This window comes from Amblyomma mixtum, chromosome 6 (assembly GCF_055824585.1).
Source record: "Amblyomma mixtum isolate Tamu chromosome 6, ASM5582458v1, whole genome shotgun sequence".
Lineage (NCBI taxonomy): Eukaryota > Metazoa > Arthropoda > Arachnida > Ixodida > Ixodidae > Amblyomma > Amblyomma mixtum.
Window position 1 is genome coordinate 92,164,932 of NC_143017.1, and position 14,250 is coordinate 92,179,181.

Below are 14,250 nucleotides of genomic sequence, written 5' to 3' on the forward strand. Positions count from 1 at the left end.
GGACATCTTGATAAGCTTTAAATTCACTTGCACATTACCTTCATGCATTCTTCATGCAGTGAACTTCGTCAGCCCATTTAACGGACTATGCACTCCATCATTCCATAGGTTACATCAATACTCGCCATTGCATCCTTAGTACCCATTTCATGGCCGCATTTTATCTTCGTTTTTTTTTTACCTCTTCCACACTGCTCTCCTTCTGTCTTTATCTCCCAAATTCCCCTCCCTACGCAGAGTAGCATGCCAGCGATTTTTAAACGCCGGCTAAATTCTCTGCTCTTGATTAAAGAGTCTCTCTCTCGAGAGAGAGAGAGAGAGAGAGAGAGATAGAGAGAGAGACAGCGGGTAATGTAGCTCTCGCTACAAAAACCATTTTACAGTTTCGGAGTTCGTACAGAACTTTGCTGATACGTGAAGCTACCTCCGAAGCCGGTATGGCTCGTTTTCAAAGCCGAACCCAATTTGCTTGATCGCCGAGTAGAAATATCTCCGTATAAGAACTTATCCACTATTACCGTCTCTTAAAATGTTTGCCCGCCGGTGGGGCTCTAAAATACATCTACTGGGCTGAAATGTGCACTGCGCACTGCCATCGATACGTTGCGTCTATGTTTTGTTGCTGCGCCGAGACTGCGATTCTTTGTGTTTGGCTTTGTCTTTGGCTGCCTATAGACCATTTCATCTAGGGCGCCGCCATTTTGGGGAGGTGGCGCCGTCTATGTTCTGTTCTTGTCCCTAGCGCCATGCTGGTATGCGCGCGCGCATTTGTGCTGCGCCCACGGTGTAGTACGGCGGCGTCGCAAAGTGGCGCTTCGGAGCTTCTGATTTTTTGTGTGTGTGTGTGTGTGTGTGTGTGTGTGTGTGTGTGTGTGTGTGTGTGTGTGTGTGTGTGTGTGTGTGTGTGTGTGTGCGTGTGTGTGTGTGTGTGCGCGCGTGCGCGCTAGAAAAGCGCCTGGGTGACGGGAAAAGGTTTTCGAGCAAGACTGCCGCCGTTTGGTTTAGTGATGGCCTCGGCCACCGAGCGAGCGCGAGCAATGGTCGTTCTCGCTGCCTCGCCACTTTTTTTCGCGTACGTGTACACTCTTCACTCGTCGAAAGAAAAGTGTTGCGGCCCTAAATAAATGTCCGCACTAAAGACAGAAAGGTGAGAGGTTACATGAGTATTTGCCACGTGGCAGTAGAAATTCGCCACGCCACCCACAGCTCGATTGTGCTTTGGTGAGCAAGCGCGTTTGCGGTCGTCGTTAAGCACGCTACGCGTCTTCCCACAAGTTTTGCAGACTTTGGTATCTTGACGACTGGTGCAGTGAGCACGCTCTGCTTCTTCCAAGGCCCGTTGTACGCGGTAACAACACTGCTGCAACAACATTGCTTACTCGGCAGTGCTGTAATATCGCATATCGTTTGCTGTCATATTTAGCATGCGACAAAAACTTTAGAGAGGTCTTTTTTCTGCTTATCTGAGCTATCTACTTCCATTGCGATGATTTTGTGACCTTCATACTTGTCTGCAGGTCACTAGCTGTACAGGCATCCCAGTGTTGTCACTGACTGAAGTGGCCAAACGTCCGGATGCCACACATCATTTTTTATTTGCTAGAGAAGAAAGCATGTGACATCAAGGAGGCACAAAATCCTCTCTGTTAACGCTAGCTAGCCAAAGACATCGCTCGTCTACATCTTACGGAAAGCGATGCAGATGGAACAGGTCGCAGCCGCACTGACGTCGCGGCTGTCGATGCTGTGCACATGGCTCTGCGGCTAGTTTTTTCCGCTTGCGATAGTTATTGGTGCAGCCAAAACCGCGCAGTGGTATCCTGATGTCCTCGGCTCACGATTCATGTTCACAGTCAGCGTCAAAACACGTAAAAGCTGTTTTCTCGCGCAAAAGACAGCAGGACACGAACGTCACTCAACGCGTACCTCGCCGCACGCGCATACCAGGAGGAGAGGAGGAGGAGAAGCGGCGGCGCGGGCGCGCCGGTTCGAGGCTATTTTCCTCCTCGCGCCGAAAACGGTCTATAGGCAAGCTTTTGCTTGTCAAGGAAGCCAGGTGGGACCCCGTATATAAAGCGCAAAAAATGGCGCCACTGTCTGCGAGCTGGGCGTAAATATGTACTGCGTGCAAGAAAGCGCATTTTGCGTCATCCTGAAATTCTGGACACTGCGAATAGCAGAGAGTCGGGCTAGAATTGTTTCTCGGCCTCCGTGAGAAGCCGGATATTTTGCATACAATAACAGCAAGACCGCGCCGTGATGTTCTGCGTAATTTGCGCACAGAGGGCTAGCATGGCGACAGACGATATCATGCATATATTTGCGCAACAGCTCATAACCGCACTGACTGCTCGTTCGCCTTTAGCAAGGCAGCACGGTCTTGTCTCATTTGCACCAGTGTGGGACTTGATGAATCCAAGTGCTATAGGGCGAGTAATTTGCTCGGAAACTCTAATGTAACATCAAGCAGCGCTACGCAGCAGAACGCCAGCTTAACGTGATTGCCTGATCATCCCTCGTGCAGCCGTATAAGATTCACAGTGGCGCCCCAATAGCGCGGGAAAGCTGCGAAAGGTATAAGTTCATTATTACACCCGCACCGACCGCTAAGCCAAATATTAAGATACTTCCCGGCATTCCTAAGCCGGAGCGCTGCTCAAGAAAGTGGATTTAAGAGTGGTACCACCTTTCCTGGTAATTTTGAGAGACTCTTTCGAAGGTGCACGAGGTGCTGAATAATGAAGCAAAGAGGATAAAATTGTCGGCGAGTGCAGTGAATACTTATATGAACGTGTAACCGGACATCTTTACTTGTTACGTGTTTTTTACGTGTGTTTGCGTGTTTTCTGAGCTTAAAGTCGATTTAAGTCTACCTTACGTTTTGAGCTAACTGCCCTGCTTGCCCGCCTTTGCTTTCTGAGTCACTAAATTGTCTAAATGGTGTCTTTATGGTTACTTAATGGTCAGTATTTAGGATACAAAACTGCTCACAGAGTTAGTGTTGCTTGCTCTGTCTTTAAACTTTTAAACATTCGTTGCATTGTGTTCTTGCTCTCTCTCTCCTGCTATGTGTATCTTACTGCATCTCATAGCGAGTTAAAATATACAATCAAAAATTTTGGCCACTCATTCACTGCGGTTGGTTACATGATGAATAAGTGTTTTTTTTTTACCAAACAAAGCAATATTTTTTTATTCAAATTGTAATGAAGCATGAAGTAGTGAGCTGGTTTTCAACAAATAGACGCTGCATATCGTAGGTGCCGTTCTGTTCAGTTCTCTGCAATTACCTCAATTGTTTATGTTTTTTTAGCGTTGTATATTAGTTAACCAGATGTCAACTTAAGTCCTGTTCTGTGTACCGTTTCGCACATACACATACAAAACAGGCTATTTCCACATTTACAGAACATGCGACAGCAAGCAGCCATCGGGCCCGCTTGTACCTTGCGAAAGGCACGGAATACCCCCGGCAACCGACCAAGGTTGGGAAACTCGGCGAGCTCACGAGCAACTCCTTTTTCCTTGAGCAGTATTCGCCCATAGCCGCTCATTGCGACCTGCGACGAAACAGTAATGAAGGTCGCTTCAAAGCAGACCAAGGGGTTTCTGACCGAGAAATGCTTCCTCCTCCTATATACAGAGGGTGGCTGCTTTGTAAGTCGAGGCACGCGACAGCGGCAGACGCCGCCTCGCTCAGCCATTGCCACTCTGCGAACCAAAACCGACTCGTCTCTTCCGACTTGCGCCTACACCCGATTGCAGCCAAACAAGTCAATGGCTCCGCACGTGGTGACTGGGGTAAACAAACCCTTTCACAGAGAAACCAGTGTACTGAAAGTAATTCGCGAAACTTGGTATCTTGCCAGGCAACGCATTTCTCACGTGTTGCAGTTTCAAACAGCGGGCAACCAAAACAAACCGGTCTCGGCGCATGGGTTCCAGGTAAGAGGCTGATAAGGCAGCGCAGGCATATAAGAGACGCTAGCTGGGGGAGCAGTAGTGACAGACTCGTAGACACGTCCTGCTGAGACTGGAAGGACCGAGCCACAACAACACAATCCTACGAGATGAAGTGCAACGCCGTCGCTGCCCTGACCGTCCTGCTCCTTCTATGCGCGGTCTCAGCTCCCGTGGTGGGCCGCTGTCCCAGCACCCAGGGCCAGGTCAGCGACTGCTCTTTCTCCCAGTGCACACCGAGGCAGTGCGCCCTCCGGGGACTTGAGTGCTGTCGAAAGCCCTGCGGAGGAACCTGGTGTGTCAGAGGTAAGTACTGCTGTTCTCTACATCCTTGGCGATGTACATGCCCGTCAAAATTATACAGCCCAAGGAGTTTGTTTCTATGCTGTCTAGCGTGGTTCCCTAGCACATCAAACAGTCCAAACCTTGAGTGGATTGAGGGCGCAAAGCCATTCTTCTCTCGAGAGATTACAGTCTCTGAGGGTGCATAACAAAGCATTCTGCAGGCCCCTCAACCAAAAATTGGTATACTGGTTTCTGAGGAAAGGAAATGGCGCAGTACCTGTCTCACATATCTCGGCGGACACCTGAACCGTGCCGTAAGGGAAGGGAGGAAGGTAGGAGTGAAAGAAGAAAGACAGCAACCAAACACTTTGGGCTGTATATTTTGGCGGGGGGGGGGGGGGGTATAAAATACGGAAACCAAGTTAAAGGTATCTGGGAGGAGCAAAATCATTTCTTCCTGAAGGGCATTTTTCTGTGAGCGAGACGTAGTCTCGGTCTACGGAGCAGCAGAAAAGCTGGCCCGCTGGTAGGCAGTCGCACTCATTTATGTGTCAAACATTCGTAAGCTGGAGCAGAAAAAGCAAAGAAGCAAACCATACAATGTGCCCTGATAAAAATTTTGGTAGCTCGAATAAAACGTCTCTGCTAAGGAGTTCGACTTGAGCTCAGGTCCTCCCCTGGTGGTGGAGACGGGGGTCCGTTTGGGCGCGACACGTTGCAGGAGGAAGATGAGGCGTAGATGAACTTCTTTGCAGAAATGTACAGCTTGGTTTATTTACAAATTATTTACACTTTTTATACATCGACCAGGGTGGTAGCTAGGATCCAGAATGATCGGAAGCGTCAGGCAAGAGTTCGCCCCTACGAAACTCTGTCCTGCCTGACCGACTTGGCTAGCACTACACGTAGCGGCTCCTCGTTCTTCGGAATGTGGCCCGCGCAAAGCTAGACCCTGTCCGTCTCTCGCAACTCCGACTCTCCTCCAAGAGTCCTTGCCCAAGTCTCCCCTTTTGGTACCAAAACGCCTCCTTAAATCCGTTTCCCCAGCATTCTGGGGATCATTTTAGTGTCCAATGAGAAATGAGCTTCTTAGAACCAATCGGAGCATTTTCTCTACAATTGAACAGACCAATGACACGCCGGTACCCACGAGCTTTTTTTCTCGCGAGGACCGCATGCCTTTCATCGAGCTGATCGCGCTTTTGCGCTTTTCCACAAACTAAAAAAAAACACACTGACAAGACAACAAAATGCACAAAAGCACAACTTCCATCAGCTGTGGCTCCAAACACAGATACAGGGTGGCATCTGAGCCCTCTGGCCAGAGGCAGAGCAAGCACAACTCATTACCCGCCATCTAGCAGCGCGACCTTTCGCACGTGCACCCAGCTGCCTCCCACGCAAGCTTCCCCCCTCAAGTGTCCTTCAAGCTTTCTTTGACACTATTCGACGCCGTTTTCGAAAAGCCCTAAAACCTAACCCAGACAATAGGCAGGGGTGCGCGACGCGCATGCACTGTCCGCGGAGCGGGTCCCATTCCGGCACCCCTCACTGCCGTTACTACTTTTACTTTTTTGGGGCGGCAGTCTTCTGACAGCAGCGTTTGCTCTGTCTGTTTACGAACGGCCAGACGGCGTTCGCCGGGGTGGGGACGACGCGAAAAGACGCTTAGAAAATCTTGAGACAAAGACCAAGTCAACGGCGCCCGGGGTGATAGGCAGATGGCCCACTGCCCGGCGGCCCGCAAACTCAACTCATGGTAAAGTAGCAGTGTAGCTCTATTACCAGAAGCAAAGAGGTCTCATATGCTGCAACACCTATGCATATATTGTCTTCGTAGGTCACTCTTGCACACAACAGGGTTAGCTTGTCCAGCGAGTAAGGCACTGCATCGAACTAATCTTTGGTTTGTGGTTCGACAAACGAGGCACTGCTCTTATTCGGCTGCGCTTGGCGTGTACAACGAAGTAGTTAAGAAAATGAAAAGTGCTTTTTAATCCTGTCTAAACTTAGCAGCGTGACGTCGAAATTAGTAGGAAAGTAATCGGTTTCGCAGCGGGCCAAAAGTGATAGTTCTTCCTTGGGTATGACCATCACTTTCTCCCCAAAAATGTGGCGACCAATGATATAACCAAGGAGTCAGATATTCCCATGTATACTGGACGACCTCTGTTTGAAATCGAGCTGCTGTAGAGCGCCTTATACGGGTAGGACGAGCTCAATATATTCGCCTTCGTTTGACTCTGGCTGTTCTCTTGTATCGCGGTAGCAACGCGGTTATTAAGGTGGGCAATCGCAAGCAATATGATAGGGAACAATGTTCGAACATTCATAATTGATTACTCCATATTTATCTCCGAAAAGCACAGTTTTTCTCTTTATTTATAGTTTTCTTCTTGGCCTGTAACATCCAAATTTCATTATCAAATTTAGTAGATATATGAACATAAATTTGTACTTTTTTGCAAAAAGATTGTTTCCTCTCGTACCAGTCACGATTTTACGTCACGCTCTTTGTACTAGTAAATGACGGTCGGAGTTCTTATCATAATTTCTGCACCTTGCGGAGATCCATAGACTACAAATGGGATGTCGAACATAGCGGGTAAAGTTTTCACATTGATGTCGCTCTCTCTCACCTCCTCTTTGCTTTTCTTCATGCAGGAGTTCGTGGATAGTGCTCAAGAATACCATGGGACATCAGGGGCTGTTGCGGGCAACATTCTGTTCCACTGAAATGAGAATGGCGTTATTTTTTGTTTATTCTCCCTTTTTGGAGAAATAAAACATACCTCAAACTGTCGATTACTTCTACCTGAATTTATTTGAGCTATGTGACTTTTCATTACACATTGATCGTACCGTCATGCCAATGCTTGCTCGGTTATGCCCCACAGACTAACTGTGCACAACCTCACTCCCCCGGCTTCACCATATCCCGCCACCTTTAAAATCGGCGAAGCTTTCTGGTCGACGTCAACGACAGGATTTAAATTTCAGTACATTAACATTACCCTTTATCATTTTTCGCGTGTGACGCTTGAGTTATCGTTTTCTAACATTTTCTACAACTTTGCATACTATTTCTCTGAAGTATTTATGAGCTTTCCATCTCCAGCTAGGAAGTAAATGAAACCACGCAATTGTACGGCTTGTGTAATGTTAACAAAAAAAAAAAAAAAAGAGGAACGAAATATGTCAACCCTGCAAAAGCGGCAAAAATTTTTCCTGGACACTGAAGCCCATAAAACTGCCATAAAGCAAGCTGAAATTAGAGTCCACCGAGAACCGATTCGCCGAACAGCCTTTGCTAAAATTACGGTGCTGCCAGCTGCCCAGCATTTGCTGTTGACAACTGAACGCTTTTTTTAGAACAAACCGTGAAGCCAGATGGTGATGGCAGCTCTACCAAAGCCCATTTATTGAGGCAAGCAGAGAGATACATTCGCTAAAACACTAAGTGGTTGACATTTTAGTAAAGTTACAGATGAAACAGAAAAATATTTACCACCATCAACAAAACCCCAATTCATCGAACACCGATGAAAGCATTATACAACCAACAGACCAACAAAACGTTGGAATTGAATTTATGAGCGTGAAATTTATAGCCTGTAATTACTGAATACGAGAGCAATTTAACTGATCAGTTCTGACTTGATTGTATGTTGTTAACTGAAAAAGTGAATGTTTTATATTTAGCTTCGCAAAGCATATCTGTGGTAACGAAAGCAGTGAGGTCAAGATTGCGATACAGTGATTCGCCTTGTGTGGATGAAAGCCTTCTTTCCCTTTTCTCCTTTCTGTGCACGTCTATACAATCGCGAATGCGCTTGATGCATGCAACCCACTACTGCCTTGCGTGGCGAGCCCTAACGCCAGCGATCGTAGCCCAAGGAATGCCACATGCCCTGAACTTCGTTAACTTCGTGAACTGCAGGCGCACTCTTCGAAAACGTTGGCGCCAACAAATGCGGGAGCGCGTAGCTATTCCACGCATCGAGAATGAACATGCAGGAGTTAAGTTTTCGGAATAAATTCATGTTCAGTTCCCTTTCGGAGCGGTACAAGCGTTCTTCTCAAAAGTCAGATGTAACGACTTTTGAAAAGACGACATGGCTGCAAGTACAAACAGAACAATACAAGGACACACAATTCATAAAGCCTTGGCGCTTGTGCAACAACAAGGTGAGGGACTGTATATAAGCCGTTCCATAAACACCACCATGGAAAAGCCGCTAGCTGAAGGACGTTGAAGCACAGCTGCCATTCAGTCGCTGTGCAGAACTCAAAGCCACCAGCTCAATAATTCAAGGCTTCTTGAGTCGGAATCATATAAATTAATTCTTTTCTTAGGCTTTAACGCGGGGAGTGCTTTTAATTTGCCGTGCTATTGTTCAAACAAATAATCTCGGCCACCTTTGCCACAAGCCATAGTCAAGACAAGCTGCGCTCAACGCCTGGCAAAGCTTACGAACCGGATATCGGATTAATAAAACATTCTTGCTGCCTCCCCTCAACAGCCTCCCTGACTCCTTACAGATCTGTTCTGCATCGCTAGAGAGATACGCTGTTGCAAGAAAACAGCCCTGATCGAAGTCACGAACAAAGAGATCCAGAAGGCGGTTCTGGGTGCCTCGAAAGCAAGGCACGTGTCAATGCAAGGAAGCACCTTGACACTCGCGGAGAGAAAGCACCTCTATTGCCAAAGCGGCAGCCTTCGATTTCTGCCGCGACGAGCGTGGCGAGCGATGCCCGCCGGAGCGGACACAAAAGGGCATCGCCGGAAGAGGACTCGCCTTGACACCACCGGCGACCGCGCTCGCCCGTCTCGTTCAAGCCGGCGCTGGGGGCTCTGTGTAGGCTGCTGCAATTGTCTCGACCAACTGGGTTACCCGCCGACTACGCCGAGACATGGGAATCCAATGTCGCCGCCGCGCGGGGGAGGATGGAGAGGGAGGGGGCGTTCGAATTAATGAGGGGCTCTGTGCCTTCGGGCCTTGGCCCTTTAGCAAACTACTCATGCAAAGATGAGCAAGAAAGAAGGTCTGCAGGTGGGCGGGCTCGTGGAGACAATGAAGCCCATGCAAAGGTTACTGGTTGGTGAGGCAACTGTGTCGGTATGGGACACAAATGCATAAGCGCTGTGGGTGGTAGTGCACTGTTCGGTTCCGATCCTACTCAGGACCTGCATTAAATTTGTTGAATTTGTGGCATTGAAATTGAGGTGTCATAATTTTATGAAAGGGAACCGAGTACAGCTGAACCTCAATACTATGAAGAGGCCCGGTGACTACTTCGTTATAACCATACCTTTGTTATAGCCCGTGTTGACCTAGCTTCCAAGAAGAATCGTCATTGTTTCGTTATATCCATTATTTCGTTATAACGAGGTTCGACTGTATATGTAGTCTGCGGGGATAAGGAGGCTGCGGCTGTTAGACTCGCGCTTGTTTAAAAACTTTACGACAAACTTGCGCTTGTTTTTCGATGATTACAACCTTGTGTGGGCCAGACTTTCGCTTCTCGAGGCTGCCAGTGATCAAGCGAGAGACAAGGAAGAAATTACTGGTTGGCACTTGAAAACGGCTGGCGTGAAAGTGGAGCGGTAAACAATCGACGCGCATTTTAGAGAGCATTTAATATCAATGATGTTGGCTATCAAGACTCTTGTACAACGCCAGATAACAAAACTAGGAGCGTTAGTTCTCTGCGTTTAGCAGTACTGGTGAGCGAGACTCTGCAGCTGTCATGCTCCTGGCAACAAAAACAAAATGCTAGAAAAGCTTTTCATTCACTGGTGCTTGAGTTTGAACTAATAAAGGTGTGCCCTTTATGTTTCTTCGTTATAAATTTCATCCATCACATTCTCCTTTAGATAAGAACGTAGATTTCTAATGTGTATACAGGTGAAAAGCGAGAACACCTGGTGTAGCCTTCTCCGTGAATTCCTTTCCCAGAGTAATAAACTACGCCTTGAACCCTCAGTTTGTTTGTTATCAGTGAATGTAGGCACATAATGATTGGAAGGCCGCTACAAAACAGTTCTATTCGTTTGATTCTATTCCATTCTTACCATCTACCCGTCTGCCTGACCTGTTCTACTGAAAACGAGGGCATTGGGCAATAAAAAAAGACAAAAGATAGATAGCCAAAATTAAAGAGAATTCTAATCAAGTCATCTTGCAGCCGCCCCATTTTTCTGCTTTTACAGGGACAGCCATCAACGAATTATTCACTTTTTTAATGTGCCCGTTAGTGATGTGGGCTCAGAGATGTTCAGGATATAGCGCCTCCTCGTGTACAAATAGGCTTCTCTAATCCTCCAAGCCATATTTTTATGACTACAGGTGGTTGAGCGGAGGTGGAGGGGGGAGGAGGTGTTCTATTTGCGTAAAGCTTTTCTGTGGTATTCTGCGTCGAAATTATAGGGTTCCCCATAGTTTAGATTTCCCATTGAAAATTTCTGTCTTGCAGAAGGCAGCCTTCTTCGCCTTATCCCCTCAAACCGACCCTTAACACGACCCTTGCCGTTATCGCGTTAAATGTTCCACAACCCGTAATTTTTTTTAGGGGGGGGGGGGGGGGATAGTATTTTTTCAGCAAATTCAAATTTATTGTAATAGTTAGCTTTTGCACGAGACATGCAATGGCTTATTTTTTTCGTCCTTATTTAATAAAGTACATCGTAATTGCTGGTTGCACCTAAGAACTTAACCAAATGCGATTTTTTTCCTGCGTCCAAGACCTGCGCATTTTTTTTGCACAGATCGAAAATATTCCTATAACATCACGGCGGCCATTTTGAACATACAAAAGCCTTGGAACAGGACGTCGTTCCTAGTTCATATGGGTACTGCTGAATACAAGGACGCCAGCAAGACGCTGCCCAGTACCCGTGTTTTGAACTATGGCTCCTGAAACTTGCATTTCACAGTTATTTTTAAACCAAGTCGCTTCATGAATAACATACGTTAAAAGAGGTTTTAGAATAGGCAGAGGGTATCCGCTAATTTTTAACTCGATTTTTAAGAAACCAGTTCGGCCTGCAAGAATCGAGGAAAATCGAGTTTTAACCGAACACGAAAGGCACTGTTTATAAATTGCAATTACTATCGGTTTTGTATTGCTCACAAAAGCTTAAGCTTATCTGAGATGTCTTGATCTAACAGCTGAAATTCCGCATAATTTCTGAGTTGCTCTTCACAGAGTTTCACATATTCCTTAGCAGGCATTGATGAAGCCTGACCTAGTATGAAACTCTCACGTTTGCCGTCTCATTTTTGTTGTTAACACTGTCCCGTAGTTGTTTATATTCACGAGGTCAATATTATATTAGCGTTCCTTACTTTTTTTATAGTCATATGCAGCTAGCTAGCTGCTGTCTTGAACGTTAAGAAAGCTATGGTTATTTGATTCTAATGGTTATTTGATTCTGAAAGCTATGGTTATTTGATTCAAAGACAGAGCTTTACGGAAACTTGGGCCAGCACCTCTCAAGAATCTTTCGCCTCTATCACTACGATAGAGTTACCGTCGAAGAAAACTCAAAATAGATCTTTAAAAACGTAATAATTAAAAACAAGTTGTGCATAGGTGATTAAGAGAAAGACGTAGCAAAAATTGTGCTATGCACTGGGTCCCAATCAGCCTAGGTCCAATGTGCACTAGCGTACAAGACTGTACTAGACCATGTCGGCTTTTCAAATCTAGCACAAGAATGGTCCCAATTTGAAAATTGATTTTCTACCACGAAATAACTTTTACTTTGTCTGATGTACAAGACAGCGGTCTTTAATCGCTGTCTAGACATGCTGAAAAGTCGAGCGGAATGTCAGCGCAGAAAGATGACCCGCTTGTTTCTGCAGGAAGCTTCATAGAGGGGGAGAATGCCCGCACATTCTCTTGGGGCGGCACTGTTGCATCACGGTCAGGGTGGGAGTCACCCGAATGGCTGGTGACGCAACTCACTACTGCTGAAGTGAACGGGCACGTCCGCACACACATACATACACACTAGCGGCACCACGGCAGAAGGAGGCGCCAAGGAACCCTCCACGGCTGGCTGAGTGCGGGTCCAGCAGCGTCCAGCTAGCGGTAGAGGGGGGAGGGGGGGACGGGTTAGTATGGGCTTGCAGGGATTGCGTCGTTCATTAGGGTCAGCGCTCTTGTGGCCGCTAATTGGGCGCTGTCAGCTGCTGGAGGACGCCGCCGCTGTGGCCCCGAGGACCACTTTCGCCGCGGGTGCGGGCAAAGCAGGCACGGATCGCCTATGACCACACCACGACACGGCGAGCCGCTACGCTGGACAGGTGAGCGCCTCTTGACAGGCCCCCGTGTCGTGCACGTTCGGTGAAAACTTAGAGCCGTCAAACTCACTTCTCTTGCTCAAGAGTTCGTCGCCCTCAAGTCTCCGGCAGCAAGGATTTCGAAAAGGATACTTCTCCCCGATACGTTAGGATATTTGCTTTGAGGACAAGGTCTGTAAAGTTGCCTATTTAGAACCTCGTTTTCTAGCACCAAGACTTTGGTTACAGGTTTACGTATGGTGCTGGTCACTTGTGTCAAGGAACACTAAGCTCAGCATCGTGGGTTCTGAAACTATTTTACTCTTCCGAGGAAAGCAGCATTGTGCTGTCATTTAGAGACACGGCATAGCGGAGTTCAAAGAAATGGATTATAGCTCAAATTTGTCTCTTCACGATGGTACGCTGGCAACGCCTGCGTTAAACAATCAGTAAATTCGCGCAACCATGTTTCACTGCTAACATCTGAAACCTTTAACCCTGAAATAAACTCCAAAAGACCAGATACCGAAAATATTTCGGAGATGGCAGCGTAAAGTGCCTGGTGGCTAAAACTTCATCTGTGAATTGGGGGCTACAACTCTAACGCTGCGAATGCCTTCTCCTTTCGATTTGCTTATGGAGCTGACACCCAGGTATACAATGCAGCATGAGTTGGAGGGGCTGTTTCGCTGCCCGTATTCATTTCCTGCTTGTCTTACCTTTTGAAAGCGTTGTTTTGAAGCTGAGGGCAAGTCTTCTTCGGCATACTGCCGGATCATTACAAGCTTGAATCGAGTGTTTTACGTTGCATGTATAGTGGCAGGGAACTGGCCTTACCGTCACGAAGGCGCCTTTGACACGTCAAAAAAACAAAACAAGTAATAGAAAAAATGATTTGCAGTGTTGTCATCAAGTAGTATTATATTTGTCTTGGAGATGATAATGCGTTATATGCAGTCGATTCCTCATAAGGGGATCGTGGGTGCAGGAAACGAACATCCAGTATGCCGCGTAACAACTTATAGGCCTAGTACCCGTTGCTTGTCCGTTTGTTTCTTACTAAAATTTGTAAGGAGTCAATTGCAGCAGGTTGCTTTTGCAACTCTGCTTGTTCGAACGCTAACTTATATATACGTTACCTTTAGTAATTTTCGTTTCGTTTTTCTTCTTTTAAACAAACGCTTTCACGTTAATGTGCATTGTATTCAAGTTGATCATGCATGCAGTTGAAATAACTCCAGAACCCCGAGGGAGTTTTTAGATTTTCCAACAATACGCCGAGATATCTCAAACCAAACATACGAGGTCTGTTAGAAAAGTATCCGACTTTATTTTTTTTTTTTTTGCGAACACCTGATGGATATGAAACAAGCGCGCTTACAGCAGCCGACCTTAAACCCTCGTGCGCATGCACGAATTTTATCCCGCCTGCCGATAGCGTCAGTCGCTGGGAAGCAGCGTTTGAGTGAGGCAGTGCGCAGTGCTCTCGTCGGTTTTTTGTTGCAAGGAAAATGGCGGAGCGAGAGGAGCAGCGCTCAAATTTTGCCAGAAACTTGGCGATAGCCAAGTGGAAACCATTCGAAATGTTCAGACGGCTTTCGGTGATGATGCTATGAGCAGCACACAGATTAAGCAGTGGTGCAACTGGTTTAAAGACGGCCGCACATCTGTGGAGAGAGAGCCACGCTCCGGTCGGCCATCAACATGCCTAAATTAC

The 14,250-nt window shown here is 46.9% G+C and overlaps 1 protein-coding gene across 1 annotated transcript; it reads left to right on the forward strand.

Annotated features, from left to right (window-relative positions):
* Positions 1-3,979: 3,979 nt before the first annotated feature.
* On the forward strand, positions 3,980-7,048 carry LOC149339672 (uncharacterized). The gene is made up of 2 exons (XM_089550539.1): positions 3,980-4,266; positions 6,910-7,048. The coding sequence occupies exons 1-2, from the start codon at positions 4,071-4,073 to the stop codon at positions 6,921-6,923; spliced, it is 210 nt and encodes a 69-aa protein (XP_089406665.1). The 5' UTR covers positions 3,980-4,070; the 3' UTR covers positions 6,924-7,048.
* The last annotated feature ends 7,202 nt before the right edge of the window (positions 7,049-14,250 follow it).

Coding starts and splice junctions, on each gene's coding strand:
- LOC149339672 (XM_089550539.1), top strand. CDS start 4,071: ATGAAGTGCAACGCCGTCGCTGCCCTGACCGTCCTGCTCCTTCTATGC.